Source organism: Elgaria multicarinata, chromosome 3, assembly GCF_023053635.1.
Source record: "Elgaria multicarinata webbii isolate HBS135686 ecotype San Diego chromosome 3, rElgMul1.1.pri, whole genome shotgun sequence".
Lineage (NCBI taxonomy): Eukaryota > Metazoa > Chordata > Lepidosauria > Squamata > Anguidae > Elgaria > Elgaria multicarinata.
Genome location: NC_086173.1, coordinates 154,250,164 through 154,265,183, shown reverse-complemented (window position 1 = coordinate 154,265,183; position 15,020 = coordinate 154,250,164). Strand labels below are relative to the sequence as shown.

The window sequence follows — 15,020 nt, the reverse complement described above, 5'->3', positions numbered from 1 at the left end:
CATTTCTCAAGGGTTTTTTTGTTTTGTTTTTTGAGCTTGGGGCCCTATTCTGAACCTAGGGAGCCCAATCCAGCACCAACCACAGCAGAACCTGCACAGTTCCTTGCATGTAGATGGCTTGTGTGTGTTTTGCAGTCAAGTGCAGGAAATTACAAGTTGGGGCACTAATCCAGCTATATTAAAGGAAGGATATAACAGGACTTGTCCAACCAACCACACAGGGAAACCTTGCTAAAAACAGAATTAAAAAAATAAGAGACTACACATTTGTACTGGCTATGCAAATGGCTAAGAATCCACTTGCTGTTGGGGGTGGAATACATATATGGAACTCACTACCACAAGATGATTGCCACCAATTTGGGTGGCTTTAAAAGGGGGTTGGATAAATTCCTGGAGGCAATGGCTATCAATGGCTACAGGTCCTGATGGTTGTGTGCTATCTCCAGTATTTGTGGCAGTTAGCCTGTGTGCACCAGTTGCTGGGGAACATGGGTGGGAGGCTGCTGTTGCACCATGTCCTGCTTGTTCATCCCTGGCCTATGGCTGGTTGGCCACTGTGGGAACAGAGTGCTGGACTAGATGGACCCTTGGTCTGATCCAGCAGGGCTCTTCTTATGTTCTTTTATATATATGTATGTATGTATGTTTGTATGTATGTGTAGTAATATACATAGGAATCTTTGGAAATACTCAGAAGTAACACGGTATAAAGCATAACAGTACGCCTCTTGAAGATGTTGCATATTACCCAGGGAATGTACAAAACCTTGTTGAGATATGAACATTTCCCACGGCCTGCTGGAGATTATGCATATTGACTGGAAGATCTGCTTCATGAGATTATGTGCTTGAGTGGTGAATGTACACAAAAGCCAGTTATACATGTTAGCCATTCAGCTCACATTACCTTTAACATACCGTTACGTCCGTCGTCCCCCAATTTTCCAAGCAGTGAGAATTCCCAGGGGGTACAGTTCTGTTTGATTTCCTTTTGGATATAGCCATTAGGAGTTTATTGGCAATTTTAAAAATTTCAATAGAAATTCAGCATTACACTCTTGGCACACCAGATTTCTAGAGGGCAGCCTGCCCCTAAAGATGCTTCCGGAACTCATGCTCAGATCTCTTTTCTTTTCCTCACATCACTTTTGTCTAATATTAGGAACATAAGAAGCTGCCTTCTACGGAGTCAGACCACTGGTTCATCTGGCCCAGTATTGTCGACTGTGATTGGCAACGGCTCTCCAGGGTTCCAGGTAGGATTCATTCCTTGCCCTACCTGGAGAAGCCGGGGATTGAACCTGGGACCTTCTGCTTGCAAAGCATGTGCTCTTTCACCCTGAGCTATGGCCCCTCCCAAAGGTGCCTGGGCCAGATCTGGTTGACAATATTTAGGCCCACATCATTTAAAGCCAAGAACTACCAATTTGAAAGGGGCCCATCATCCAGCTCAGTCCCCCCGCCCTTAACACTGTACACACCACCTTTTATCTGAGGTGAGATAATCCACAAATGAGAATGTCTTTTAAACAGTCTAACACTAGTTACGGAGAGCTCCCCTGAGCAACACGTTCTCATTTAAGCACCAGGTAAAACACAAACTCATTTACCCAGATGTTTTAACTACAGAAGGAGTTATTAGAACTCTTAAGGTTTTATCTTTGGGTTTCTGCTTTGCTGCATTTTTGCAGCTCGTGCAAAATGCAGCGGCCAGATTGATTTCGGGAACCTGAAGGTTTGACCATGTAACACCTGCTCTGGTTTGCTTGCACTGGCAGCCTGTATGTTTCCGAGCCCAATTCAAGGTGCTGGTTTTGACCTATAAAGCCTTACACAGCTTGGGACCACAATACCTGACAGAATGCCTCTCCTGACGTGAATATACCAGGTCACTACGTTCAACATCTAAGGTCCTCCTCCGGGTGCCTACTCCGAGAGAGGCTTGGAGTGTGGCAACGAGGGACAGGGCCTTTTCGGTGGTGGCCCCCAGACTGTGGAAGATCTCCCTAACGAGGCTCACCTGGCACCAACGCTGCTATCTTTCCAGCACCAGGTTAAGACTTTCCTCTTTGCCCAGGCATATGGCAGCACATCTTAATCACCCACATGTTTAGTTTTTTTTAACAGTTTTTAATTCTTTATGTGTATATGTTCTGTGTTTTAGAATTTTGAATGCTCATTTTTATCTTAATTTTAGAATTTCTGTAAACCGCCCAGAGAGCTCTGTGGCTCTGTCTATAACTGGTTCGCCTCCTATCTAGAGGGTCGCTCTTTCAGCGTGTCGGTTAACGGCAGCTCGTCCTCCTCTTTTCCCCTTTCAGTAGGGGTTCCGCAAGGCTCGGTGCTTGGCCCATTGCTGTTTTCTTTATACATGCTGCCCTTGGGTAAGCTTATTCAATCTCATGGCCTCCAATATCACCTATATGCCGATGATACACAATTATATCTCTCATCTCCGGAACTTTCTCCTGATGTCCACGATCGTATCTCGGCATGTCTTTCAGATATCTCAGCCTGGCTGCTTCATCGTCGTTTGAAACTTAATATGGCAAAAACTGAACTGCTTGTTTTTCCTCCTAAACCTTCTCCTCACCTCTCATTCTCTCTTACTGTCAACGATGTCACGCTTACTCCGGTCAAGGAAGCTCGTAGTCTTGGCTTTATATTTGATTCCTCGCTCTCCTTTATTCCTCATATCGAGGCAGTAGCTAAATCCTGTCGTTTCTTCCTGTATAATATTGCCAGGATTCGACCATTTTTGTCTGTCTCTTCTGCCAAGACTCTCGTTCACGCACTGGTTATCTCTCGGTTGGACTACTGCAACCTTCTTCTCTCTGGCCTTCCCTCATCTCACATCAGTCCGCTGGTCTCTGTCCACCACTCTGCCGCTAAGATCATCTTCTTGGCCCGCCGCTCTGACCCTGTCACTCCACTTCTGAAATCTCTTCATTGGCTCCCAACTCACTCCAGAATCCAATATAAACTTCTCCTGTTGACCTTCAAAGCTTTTCACGGTCTAGTTCCTGCCTATCTCTCCACTCTCATCTCACACTATTCCCCTGCTCGTGCTCTCCGCTCCTCTGATGCCATGCTTCTCGCCTGCCCAAGGACCTCCACTTCCCTTACTCGGCTTCGTCCTTTTTCTTCTGCTGCCCCTTACGCCTGGAACGCTCTTCCAGAACACTTGAGAACTACCAACTCAATCACAGCTTTTAAAACTCAGCTAAAAACTTTTCTTTTCCCTATAGCTTTTAAATGTTGAGTTTGTTCTGACTCTATACTGTTAGCCTCACCCTACCCGGTGCCTGTTTACATTCTCTTTCCCTCCTTATTGTTTACTACAACTTTATTCAATTGTAAGCCTATGCGGCAGGGTCTTGCTATTTACTGTGTAATCTGTACAGCACCATGTACATTGATGGTGCTATATAAATAAATAATAATAATAATAATAATAATAATAATAATAATAATAATAATAATAATATAAGTGAAATAAATAAATACCCGTATAGTGTCCTGAAATAAAAGCAATGATTCAGGGTGCTATATAAATCTTATACATTAATATAGATTGAAGTCTGTTCATACTTTTGATGAAGTAGGCCAAAGCTCATGCCACGTACAATTCTCACAGTGCAATCTTCAATATGATTTACTCTCAGGTAAGTGTGTACAAGATTGTAACATGGGCCTTTAAGGTGCGAGACGGGATTCTTAGTTATTGCTGTAACAAAGCTAGCCTTCCTATGATCAATAAATATTTCAAGTTCTTTCTCTCTTGTCCAGGGGATTACACCTCTTTAACAAGTATTTTATCCTTTTCTGCCAAATGCCTGACTCTTTCACCCTTGAACTAAAATTCCGTTTCATTCTACAAGTTTTATTGTGGTCTTTTTTGCTTTTACCTGCTGGTGGGATAGCCACAGCGGTGGAGCTTTCTGAGATTGAACCCTAACTTTTATTAACAAACGTTTTGTTAAGGTGTACAGACCTTACAATTTATAACTCATCAGAAAGAGAGAGAGAAAACGAGAACCAATTTGGATGGCTTTAAAAAGGGGTTTAACAAATTCCGGGAGAAGGCTATCAATGGCTACTGATCCTGATGGCTATAGTCTATCTCCAGTATCAGAGGCAGAGTACGCCTATGTATAACACTGGGGGACATGGGTGGGAGGGTGCTGTTGCCCTCCTGTCCTGCTTGTGAGTTTCACATCAGCAACTGGTTGGCCTCGGTGTGAACAGAATGCCGGACTAGATGGATCCTTGGTCTGATCCAGCATGGCTCTTACATTCTTATACAAAATCCAAACTTGAAGCTTCACCATGACCAAAATCAATTGCAAGATTTATTGGAAGGGGAACACAGATGGGGGGAAAGTCCCTTTATAATTTTTACACCATTTTCCAAACATGTTTGTCAGAGCAGTTCCCAACTCCACCACAAGCAATTAATTTAAAATTATGATTAGTATCACCCCCACCTACAAAACTTTTACCCATGGCTAACAGGGCCTTTTCTGTGGTTGCACCGATTGTCAAACTCCATCTACCTGACATCTTCTTTGTTATCTTTCAGGTGCCAGTCAATTTTATTTATTTACTAGCTGTACCCTGCCACGCGTTGCTGCGGCTCAGTCTGGTTAAATTGAAAAGAAAAAAAAGACAAAGCAGATGTTTCTAATATGTTTAATTTCACAATGCTTGTGGATATACAATATTTTTAGTTGTTCCATTGTCTGTGTAGATATAGAGATTGTCTGGTTTGCCGACTCTAGAACACGCAACATATAATTGTCCATGTGAGAAGCAATCTGTGTCTAGATCTATACCGCACAATTCCAAAGATTGGCCCTGAGCTTTGTTGATGGTGATTGCAAACGCCAATCGAATGGGGAATTGCAATCTCTTAAATTGAAATGGCATATTTTTTGGAATCATAGGAATGCGAGGAATGAGGACATCTTCACCTTTGAAAGGTCCTGTCAAGATTGATCTCCGACTATAACAATTGCCACTTCGTCTATAGTTGGAGCATTGAATCTTCGCACATGTTCTCCAGCAGGCATTTTGTCAGCATGAATAACAATCTTGTGTGTATCAGATGGCATCATGTCAATTGCTGTTTTGAACAAATGTACTAAATTGTTTTTTTTTTCGTGAAGTAGCTGTTGCAGTTTTGAAACAATGGACCTTTTTATGCCGGTATAAATTCCGCAGCGTGCATTCAATTCATCATTGCCATCACCAATGAAATACATTTGTAGGAATTTATGTTGACTATCTTGAAACGGAAGGATAAATTTGTCGTTTGACTTTGAAAGTTGGCATAAATGGAGCTGTGATGATTTCTGCACCGAACGACGTCATTTGGAAGCATGAGTTGTATTTCCTGATGTTAGATAGGAAATGCTTTGATTCTGCGGTATATCCGGCAAGCAAAGTTTGTAATGGCTCTGGTGGTTCTCCAAGTTGAGGCAGTTTAATTTTTCCAGCAGCGCAACACATTCCTTTTGTTTCTCCATTAAATTTAAGAGCCTTGCAATAAGGACACACTTCAGTCACAGTGCCGATGAGAACATGCCACCTCAAACTATAATCATCAGCTGGGTTGTACCGGAATGCAAGGCGATTGTAATCATGTGATTGTTTACCACGGAGTCGTGTTTGACTCTGATGTGCTGTTTCTCGTTGACGTCTTTCAGCCACTCTCAGCCTGTCGCGTTCATTCTGTTGAGAACAAAGCAGATCTGAAGCTGTAGAACGCGATTGCCGTACTCGCAACCATGCATCCTCAAGTCTGGCTGAATGCTGCTTGGCTGGTTCCTTGGCACGTATTTGAGGCATTCTTTTTCTTTTTTTCTCGTTTGCTGATGCCCGTTCTTCCTCAGTCTGATTTGCAATTTCTCGTCGCAGTGCTTCCGCTCCACGAGTACGACGACCTAAGTGTGATCTTCTGCGAGGCATTATTTGGATGAAGTAAAGCAGATTGTTTGTTTTTTAAAAAAGGATGTTTTTACGGTGAGGAGGTTAGCGGAAACTCCTGGCAGTTACCTTTCTTCAGAACGTGTAACTGTCACAGGTGTGACATCTATATTCACTCAGCCAATTGTGAGAGAACATGCAAATGTGAGAGGAGGCAGAGGCAGTGGATTGGCCTACTGGTTGGCGATGTCACAATGATCAGCAGGACTGGTTTTGAGGAGGCCTATTTCTTCGATTTTAAGACAAGCTTTTGACCCCATATAGAACATAGCTCGCATATTCGAATGCAACGTTGTGTCAAAATTTCAAAGCAATCGGTGAAGAACTTTCGGAGATATAACGTCTGTTTCGAACGAACATTTACATTTTTATTTATATAGATTTATATTGCATTTCTATATTGCCCAATAGCCGAAGCTCTCTGGGCAGTTTACAAAAATTAAAATCATTCGAAGTATAAAACAGTATAAAAACATGATATAAAATACAATATTAAAGCACATAAAATCAACAGCAGTGCAGAAATACTAATTTAAAATAGCAAAGTTAAAAGGCTTTCCTTCCTACCAGGACACTTGGTGCTTAACATAGGTTTATTCTGTTTGATTTTTTTATTTGCTGTCTATGTTGGCTTGGCAAATAGGCTTCTGGAAGTGTTTTAGTTTGTGATTTAGTTTGGGGTAATCAGTTTTATCTGCAACTTAGTGCTGTGTTGTTCCACCCCCTGTTGATTCTCTCAAACTTTCTTCTAATAACTTCTTGTTAGTTGCCTTATATATCATCCATAGAAGGAAGGCAGCACTGCAAATACTTTAATATGGATTTTTTTTAAACACACACATGATACAATACTCTTTAACCAACATTTATTACATTTATATCCTGCCTTTTCACCAAAAAATGGCAAGGGTGGAAGGTGGGTGAGTGGGTGAGGATCTGCACTCATTTGTGGTTTCTATTTTTTCTCAAAATTTTTCACAATTCTAAAGAATATCCTAGATATGCTCTGGGCTCTCGGCTGCTTCCTCACTTACATTGTGGCTTTGAACACGTAAGAATTAAGTGGCGAAGGCCAGGGCTATTTGGGACTGGCCAAACCAAACGTAGCCCACTAGCCAATTATCATAGCTTGCCAAGAACTGACCACCCCGAAACACCATTTTGTTTATGCAGCTTATGAGAGCCATGACAGCAAGCTGAAACCATCATCCTAGGCCAGTCATCCCCAACTTGGTGCCCTCCAGGCTGTTGGACTAAAACTCCCATAATCCCCCAGCCATCTATTGGGGCTTCTACATTCATTTATGGTTTCCATAATCCCCCATGCTGGCTGGGGCATTATGGGAGTTGAAGTCCAACATCCCTGGAGGACACCAGATTGGGGACCCCAGTCGTAGGCAGTATATCTCACAGTCACAGTACAAGATGCTGCACGCAAACAATTGTGGGGGGGGGGGGGAGAGCTGTTTTGATGTGGATTCCCCAGAGGTATTTGTCTGGCCAGTGTTGGAAACAGAAGACTGAAGTATCTGGATCTTGAGTGGATCCGTCAGGGCTCTTCTTACTATGGAGTTTCTCAGTAAGGCAATTAGCAGATGTTGGTGAAAAAACTTCTTCTTCCGGGGAACATTTCACTCACAGGGAGATAAGAGAGGGTTCCCCGCCTTTGTGTGTTCCTTGATGGCGAACAAAACATCGCTTGTCTCTATACTTTTTCCCACAATCCAAGCACTCGTAAGGTTTCACTGCAGAATGTGTCTTCTGGTGGGACACAAGGGAGGAGCGCTGCACAAAGCTTCTCCCACAATCCTGGCATTTGTAGGGTTTCTCTCCAGTATGAATTCTGTGGTGGCTTGCAAATGCTGACTGTCTAGCAAAACTTTTCCCACATTCAAAGCACTTATGGGGTTTCTCTCCCGTATGGACCAGCTGGTGGCTCACGAAGTTTGAGCTAAACGCAAAACACTTCCCACACTCCAAACACTTATAAGGCTTCACTCCCGTGTGGACTTTCTGATGAGACCTAAGGTGTGTGTTTCTGGCAAAACACTTTCCACACTCACCGCATTCAAAGGGTTTCTTTCCTATGTGGACTCTGTGGTGTTTTGCTAGACGTGATTTGTCAAGAAAACGTTTCCCACACTGAGAACACTGATAGGGTTTTTCTCCAGAGTGGATAGGCTGGTGGATTGCCAAAGATGAGCGGGAAGAAAAATGTTTCCCACATTCTGAGCATTGGTAGGGTTTCTCATTCGTATGAATTCTCTGATGGGTCCTAAGATGCGGGCGTTGAGAAAAACGTTTATCACACTCCAAGCATTCGTATGGTTTCTCCCCAGTATGGACCCTCATGTGGGTCACAAGCTTTGCGTTTACGGCAAAACATTTCCCACACTCGGTACATTTGTAGGGCTTCTCTCCCCTGTGGCACCGGAGGTGCTTCACAAATGCTGAGTTGCCAGAAAAATCTTTTCCACACTCCATGCATTTATAGGGTCTCTCTCCTGAGTGAGTCCTCTTATGGATTACAAGTTCAGAACTTTGAGCAAAACATTTTCCACAATCAAAGCATCGATAAGGTTTTTCTCCCGTGTGGACTCTTTGGTGGGTCACAAAGTTGCTGCTCCAAGCAAAACATTCCCCACACTCACGGCATTCGTACGGTTTCACTCCTGTGTGGACTCTTTGATGGCGTGTAAGGCCTGAATTATGAGCAAAACTTTTCCCACACTCTGTGCATTTAAAGGGTTTCTGACCTGTGTGGAGTTGTTGGTGAGTATGAAAGTTTGAGGAATAAGCAAACTCTTTTCCACATTCCATGCATTTATAGGGTTTTGCTCCTGTGTGAAAATGCTGGTGGATTTTAAGGTATGAAGAGTAAGCGAAACATTTCCCACACTCTGGACATTTATAGGGCTTTTCCCCTGTGTGGGTTCTCCTGTGGGACCTGAGGGATCCCTTGGTACCATAACATTTCCCACATTCTTGGCATTTGTGTGGCTTCTCTCCTGTGTGGATTCTCTGATGCTTCACAAGGTCTGCACGGTGAGCAAAACGTTTCCCACACTCCTCGCATTCATATGGTTTCTCTCCTGTGTGGACACTCTGGTGGGTCGCCAGATTACTTCTAAAACGAAAACATTTGCCACACTCCCTGCAGTCATACGGCTTCTCTCCTGTGTGGACTCTCTGATGACTCACAAGGTCTGAATTGAAATCAAAACATTTCCCACACTCTAAGCATCTGAAGGATTTCTTTCCAGTGTGGGCCCTCTTGTGAGACACAAGTGCCTTCTTTTGGGCAAAACATTTCCCACACACAGTGCATTTGTAGGGCTTTCCACTAGCACAGTGTTCCTCTCCTGTGTGGGTTTGCTGGTGTCTAGCGAGATCCAATTTGTGCCAGTTACCTGCTGAGAAGAAGAAAAAAGTACAGACAAGAGTGACTCTGCAATCTGAGAGATAAGGGACCCCAGGGAGCAAAATGGGGGCTAAGCAAACTGAAGATCCTGAAGGAAAAGGAGCAGCAGGCTATCCCACCCCCAGAGGTTGGCTATGGGCTATTGCAGAACTGTGGGTTATCATGTTGTCTGAACAGTGCTTTTTCCGTAGGGTGGGTTATCGTGTTTTCCGAACACAGCGCGTTTTCAGCAGAGTGGCTTGTTAACCAGCCTGAAAATGCAACAAATCATGGGTTAAGATGGCTTTTTTGAAGGAAATAAGCCACACCACATGGTTTACAAGCCACTCTGAAGAAAACGCACCGCGTTCAGACAAAACAATAACCCACAGTTCAACAACAACCTATCATTGACCAGGTTCAGAAAATCACAAGGGTAAAAGAATCCATTGTGGTTTACATGGCTTGGGACCACAATACCTGATGGAACGCCTCTCCCGACATGAACCTACCCGTACGCTGCGCTCAACATCTAAGGTCCTCCTCCGAGTGCCTACTCCGAGAGAAGCTCGGAGGATGGCAACAAGGGAGAGGGCCTTTTCAGTGGTGGCCCCCCGACTGTGGAATGATCTTCCCAATAAGGCTCGCCTGGTGCCAACGTTGTGCGGCAGGGTCTTGCTATTTACTGTGTTATCTGTACAGCACCATGTACATTGATGGTGCTATATAAATAAATAATAATAATAATAACAACAACGTTAAGTTTGTTTTTAATGGACCCCTGAATTGTTGTTTTTAACTGGATACTGTTGTTGTTTTTATACTGTTTTTATGTTTTTTTTAATTTTTGTATACTTTTAATGTTTACTATTTTTAATTGTTGTAAACCGCCCAGAGAGCTTCAGCTGGGGGGTGGTATATAAATGTAATAAAATAAATAAATAAATAAATAAATTCCCCACCCGTGACTGTAATTTGCATAATTGCTTGTGGAGCAGCACACGTTGCCATGTCCTCCAAACCAGTGGCTGCAACCAAGGCAGGGGAAGCTTTGCACCCACCTTACAACCCACAACTTGCAGTAGGGGTTGTAGGCTGAGTACGAAGCCACCCTTACCATGCCTCATGCTGGGTTCGGATAACAAGCACCCTTTGCTACTGTGCAGGTAATTATGCAAATTACAGTCACATGTCTGCTGTGCACCAGCCACTTTTGCTTTTAATCAACAACCCAGCAGTTAATTCAGTAACAAACCATGGGTTAATTGTCAGGTTGTTTACCACCTAAACAACTCAGAGCTCCAGGTCTGTACATCACCCTCAAAACCAAGCTTATCATAGGTTGTTGAGTAAAAGTGTAAGTTGCGAGCACATGGGAGGCAGCACACCTGCTCATTCACACCTGCTGTGCACAACAACCAATGGGTTATTTAAACTGTGGGCTGTTGCTACGTGCAAACCAAGTTAATGACAAGCCAGATTTGAATAAACCACACCACAACTTAGCGTTATGTACAAAGTGAACTGCTGAGGGATGCCGTTGATAGATTTGGAGAGACCTAGTAGCTAACCATGAAACTCACTGAAGCAAGTTCCTTACCAAGCGAGGACACATTCTCATCATATTCCATCGAGTCCTCCCTGTGTAATATTCTTTGCTTCGGATCCAGGACTTGCTCCTCTTCTGTGGAATTCCCAGTCACTTCCTACAATAGAATAGCCCATACTCAGAAATATGAATCAAACATTATTATTATTATTTACATTTTTATACCGCCCAATAGCCGAAACTCTCTGGGCGGTTCACAATGCAGGAAAAGCATGTGGCACAGCCCTAACAGGACTCTACCACTTCAAAATTCAGAAGGAGAACACATGGTTGAGTACTTCCAATAATAATAATAATAATAATAATAATAATAATAATAATAATAATAATAATAATAATAATGTATTTCTTACCCGCCTCTCCAATTGGATCGAGGCAGGAACAACAGCGATCATAAAATACATAAAATACTGATTAAAAACAGCATACACTGTTAAAACATCCTAAAAGCATCCTAAAATTCTACTAGATAGGCCTTCTGGAAGAGATCAGTCCCTTATCCTCTATCATTAGCTCTCGGCATATAGAAACAACATTGTGGACTTTTCAATATCTGGAGAGTGTGCTGAGCCAAACTGTACAGGGCCGTACAGCAAAACAAACTGGGGTCCCTCCTCTTGCACCTCCTCAATGCTGTCAGTAAGTGTATTTAGATACATGGAATAGCAGCACAATAAATGTATTATGGCACAATCCTATGCATGCTGAGTTAGAAAAAAAAACATATCTTACAGCATTCCCCAGTCTATAGGACTGCACCCTTAGACACTTTAGCATGTTGTATTATTTCATGGGGATAAAATCATTTATAAAGCATGAATGCTAATTAATTAGAAAGGCAAACTTACTTTAACAGAATAAAGAAGAAATTACTTAAAATCACAGGGAACTACAAATGATTATAGGATCTGTAAACATGATTTATGACTACAAAAAATAAGAGCAGAAATAATCAAAAACTGCATGATTCAAACAAAATTAGTTTAATACAACAATTAATGAATTATCTACCACTTAAATAGGTCTTCCATGGGTCCCACTCCCTGTCCTCTCCACTCCCAAAGCCACAGGCAAAGGGAAATCCCCAATTTATTTGGAGATAAACGGGGGATTCCCCTGCACCAGTTCTCACACTGTTCACGGCGCAAGTGGGAATGTGCATCATCATCATCATCATCTATTTATTTATTTGTTACCTGCCTCTCCCTCTGGATCGAGGCGGGGTATAACACAAATAAAACACCATAAAATACATACAACATAAAATACATACAAAATCCATAATGTGGGAAAAAACAGCCTGACTCCACCAGAGAACCAAGCCTCTCTCTGCGCGGGGGGGGGGGGGGGAGAATCAGCTTCTTATGAATGACATCGTGGGAGGGGAGGGGCTTTGGGGTTGAGGCCCCGCCCCATGACATCATCTGGCCTGGTGGCTCAGTCTGGGGAAGGGGTGGCTAAACCAGCCCCTGGATCAAAATTGGTTGCCCTCCCCTGCTACAGGGGATAGGGTGTAAGTTAAGTGTGAAATAAGGAGGAAAATGACAGGAGACGGGTGAGGAGACTTTGAGAGACATGTGGGGAGAGGAGAAAAGCAATATAAAATAAACAGTTTTCTCAACCGAGAGCAGGGCTCCCTAACATTTTTTGGGGGTGTGTATTTGGAATTTTGACATAGTTTTATGGGAACTCCCACAAAATGGCTGCCATGGAGGGGCTTGCTCATTCATAAAATGGCTGCCATGGCGGGTACGGCCAGTCACAGAACATTCATTTTCCAGAAGGCAAACTGATAAGGCTAATAGAAAAGTTACTAGTTCAAGAACCTGAGTGCAAGACAGAAATAGGGGATCTGAGCTCCAAAATATTTTTTTTTAAAAAAAACTCTTTACTTTGCAGCATAGCAATCTCCCAGTTAAGAATAATATCAAATTAAATTAAAATCAGGAGAGGCCAAGTGCCTGGTGGGCGCTAAGAGAGCTGACCATGGGCGCCTGACTCTCAGCAAATTCTTCCAGAAATGGGGAGACTGAGTAATGATACCTCCAGAGCCAATGTCTGTACTTAACTTGAGGAAAGCCAAATTATAGCACTCTCTGCTACGAAGAAATATTTATTTATTTATTTATTTATTACATTTCTATACCGCCCAATAGCCGGAGCTCTCTGGGCGGTTCACAAAAATTAAAAACATCCAAAATATAAAACAACAGTATAAAACCATAATATAAAATACAATGTAAAAGCTCAACCAGATAAAAACAGCAGCAATGCAAAATTACAAATTTAAAACCATGTTATTTAAAATTTATAGATTGTTAAAATGTTGGGAGAATAAAAAGGTCTTCACCTGGCATCTAAAAGCATATAATATAGGTGCCAAGCGAACCTCCTTAGGGAGCTCATTCCACAGCCGGGGTGCCACAGCAGAGAAGGCCCTCCTCCTGGTAGCCACCTGCCTCACTTCCTTTGGTAAATAGCTGTGGTAAAGGATTTAGCAATTTACAAAGAGGGATTCAGCAATACTACAAATAATAATAATAATAATATTTCTTACCCGCTTCTCCCTTTGGATCGAGGCGGGGAACAACATAAGAACAGGAATCAATACATCTTAAAAATTCATGATTTAACATTGATCTGGATAGGCCTGCCAGAAAAGGCTAGTCTTTAAAGCTGCCTTAAAATCAGCCAACAGTGTGATATGGCTGCAAGAAAGGCAAATGCTATTTTGGGCTGCATTAATAGAAGTATAGCTTCCAAATCGCATGAGGTACTGGTTCCTCTCTCTTCAGCCCTGGTTAGGACTCATCTAGAGTATTGCGTCCAGTTCTGAGCTCCACAATTCAAAAAGGACGCAGACAATCTGGAGCGTGTTCACAGGAGGGCAACCAGGATGATCAGGGGTCTGGAAACAAAGCCCTATGAAGAGAGACTGAAAGAACTGGGCATGTTTAGCCTGGAGAAGAGAAGATTGAGGGGAGACAGGATAGCACTCTTCAAATACTTGAAAGGTTGTCCCACAGAGGAGGGCCAGGATCTCTTCTGGATCATCCCAGAGTGCAGGATCCAGTTACAGAAAGCCAGATTTTGGCTGGACATTAGGAAAAGCTTCCTGACTGATAGAGCAGTATGGCAATGGAACCAGTACCCAAGGAGGTTGTGGGCTCTCCCACACTAGAGGCATTCAAGAGGCAGCTGGACAAGCATCTGTCAAGTATGCTTTAGGGTGGATTCCTGCATTGAGCAGGGGGTTGGACTTGATGGCCTTATTGGTCCCCTCCAACTCTACCGTTCTATGATTCTATGATTAGATTTTAAAAAATGATATCAGCAATTGCCAACAGAGTATGTCAAGCTCCGCCTCCGTCAGTCACCACTTTGTTACTGGTGGGAGTGAAGGAAAGTTGGGGTTCAGCCAACCTCCCTACAAGGTAGGCTCTGGACTAATCATCAGATTGCCCAGGCTCCCACCACCGTAACCCCATTACCCACACAGAGAATAACCACAAACACAACAGACTAAGGACTGAAGCAATTTATTTTAAACGCTAAAATTAACAAGTAGGGCTTCAGTCAAAGGAAAAACTTAACATACAAATGCGGGACAGCAGGGGGGGAGGGGGAAAGGGAGCGAAGGGAAAGAGCATTGGGTGTTCAAACAAACACTAAAACTAGCCCATTATTAATCACGCTTCAGTGGCGTCAAAGCATTCCCTGGAGCAACCAGGCCCTAAAACAATAAAAATCTTTCTAAACCCAAGGTATTACCTTACCCAGCTGAGGATTCCTCTTGTTCACATACATTCGGTTTCAGAAAAATGGCCAATGCCTTTATCCCTTTTTGGACCAGCCAGTACCATGACCCATTCGAGCTGATCCCAAGCTCCACTCAGGCCTCCGGGCAGCCTCCCTCCCTTTTGGAAGGGAGCCCTTCCTGCCAAGCCGCTTTTCTCACAGATGAAACCAGTCAATGCGCCTTCGGCCTTGGGCCTAGCTGATAACTAGCCAGGTGCTGCC

The 15,020-nt window shown here is 43.1% G+C and overlaps 1 protein-coding gene across 1 annotated transcript; it reads right to left on the bottom strand.

The window, feature by feature from the left end:
* Positions 1–7,626: 7,626 nt before the first annotated feature.
* LOC134395586 (zinc finger protein 883-like) lies at positions 7,627–14,807 on the bottom strand. Its single transcript, XM_063121746.1, has 3 exons — positions 14,772–14,807; positions 10,992–11,097; positions 7,627–9,401 (listed from the first exon to the last, which is right to left on the bottom strand). Exons 1-3 carry the CDS (start codon positions 14,805–14,807, stop codon positions 7,627–7,629), a joined length of 1,917 nt encoding a protein of 638 aa, XP_062977816.1.
* Positions 14,808–15,020: the final 213 nt, after the last annotated feature.

Coding starts and splice junctions, on each gene's coding strand:
- LOC134395586 (XM_063121746.1), bottom strand. CDS start 14,807: ATGTATGTGAACAAGAGGAATCCTCAGCTGGGTAAG. Junction 11,098..14,771: donor GGAATCCTCAGCTGGGTAAG/GTAATACCTTGG, acceptor ATTCTATTGTAG/GAAGTGACTGGGAATTCCAC. Junction 9,402..10,991: donor TGAGAATGTGTCCTCGCTTG/GTAAGGAACTTG, acceptor TCTTCTCAGCAG/GTAACTGGCACAAATTGGAT.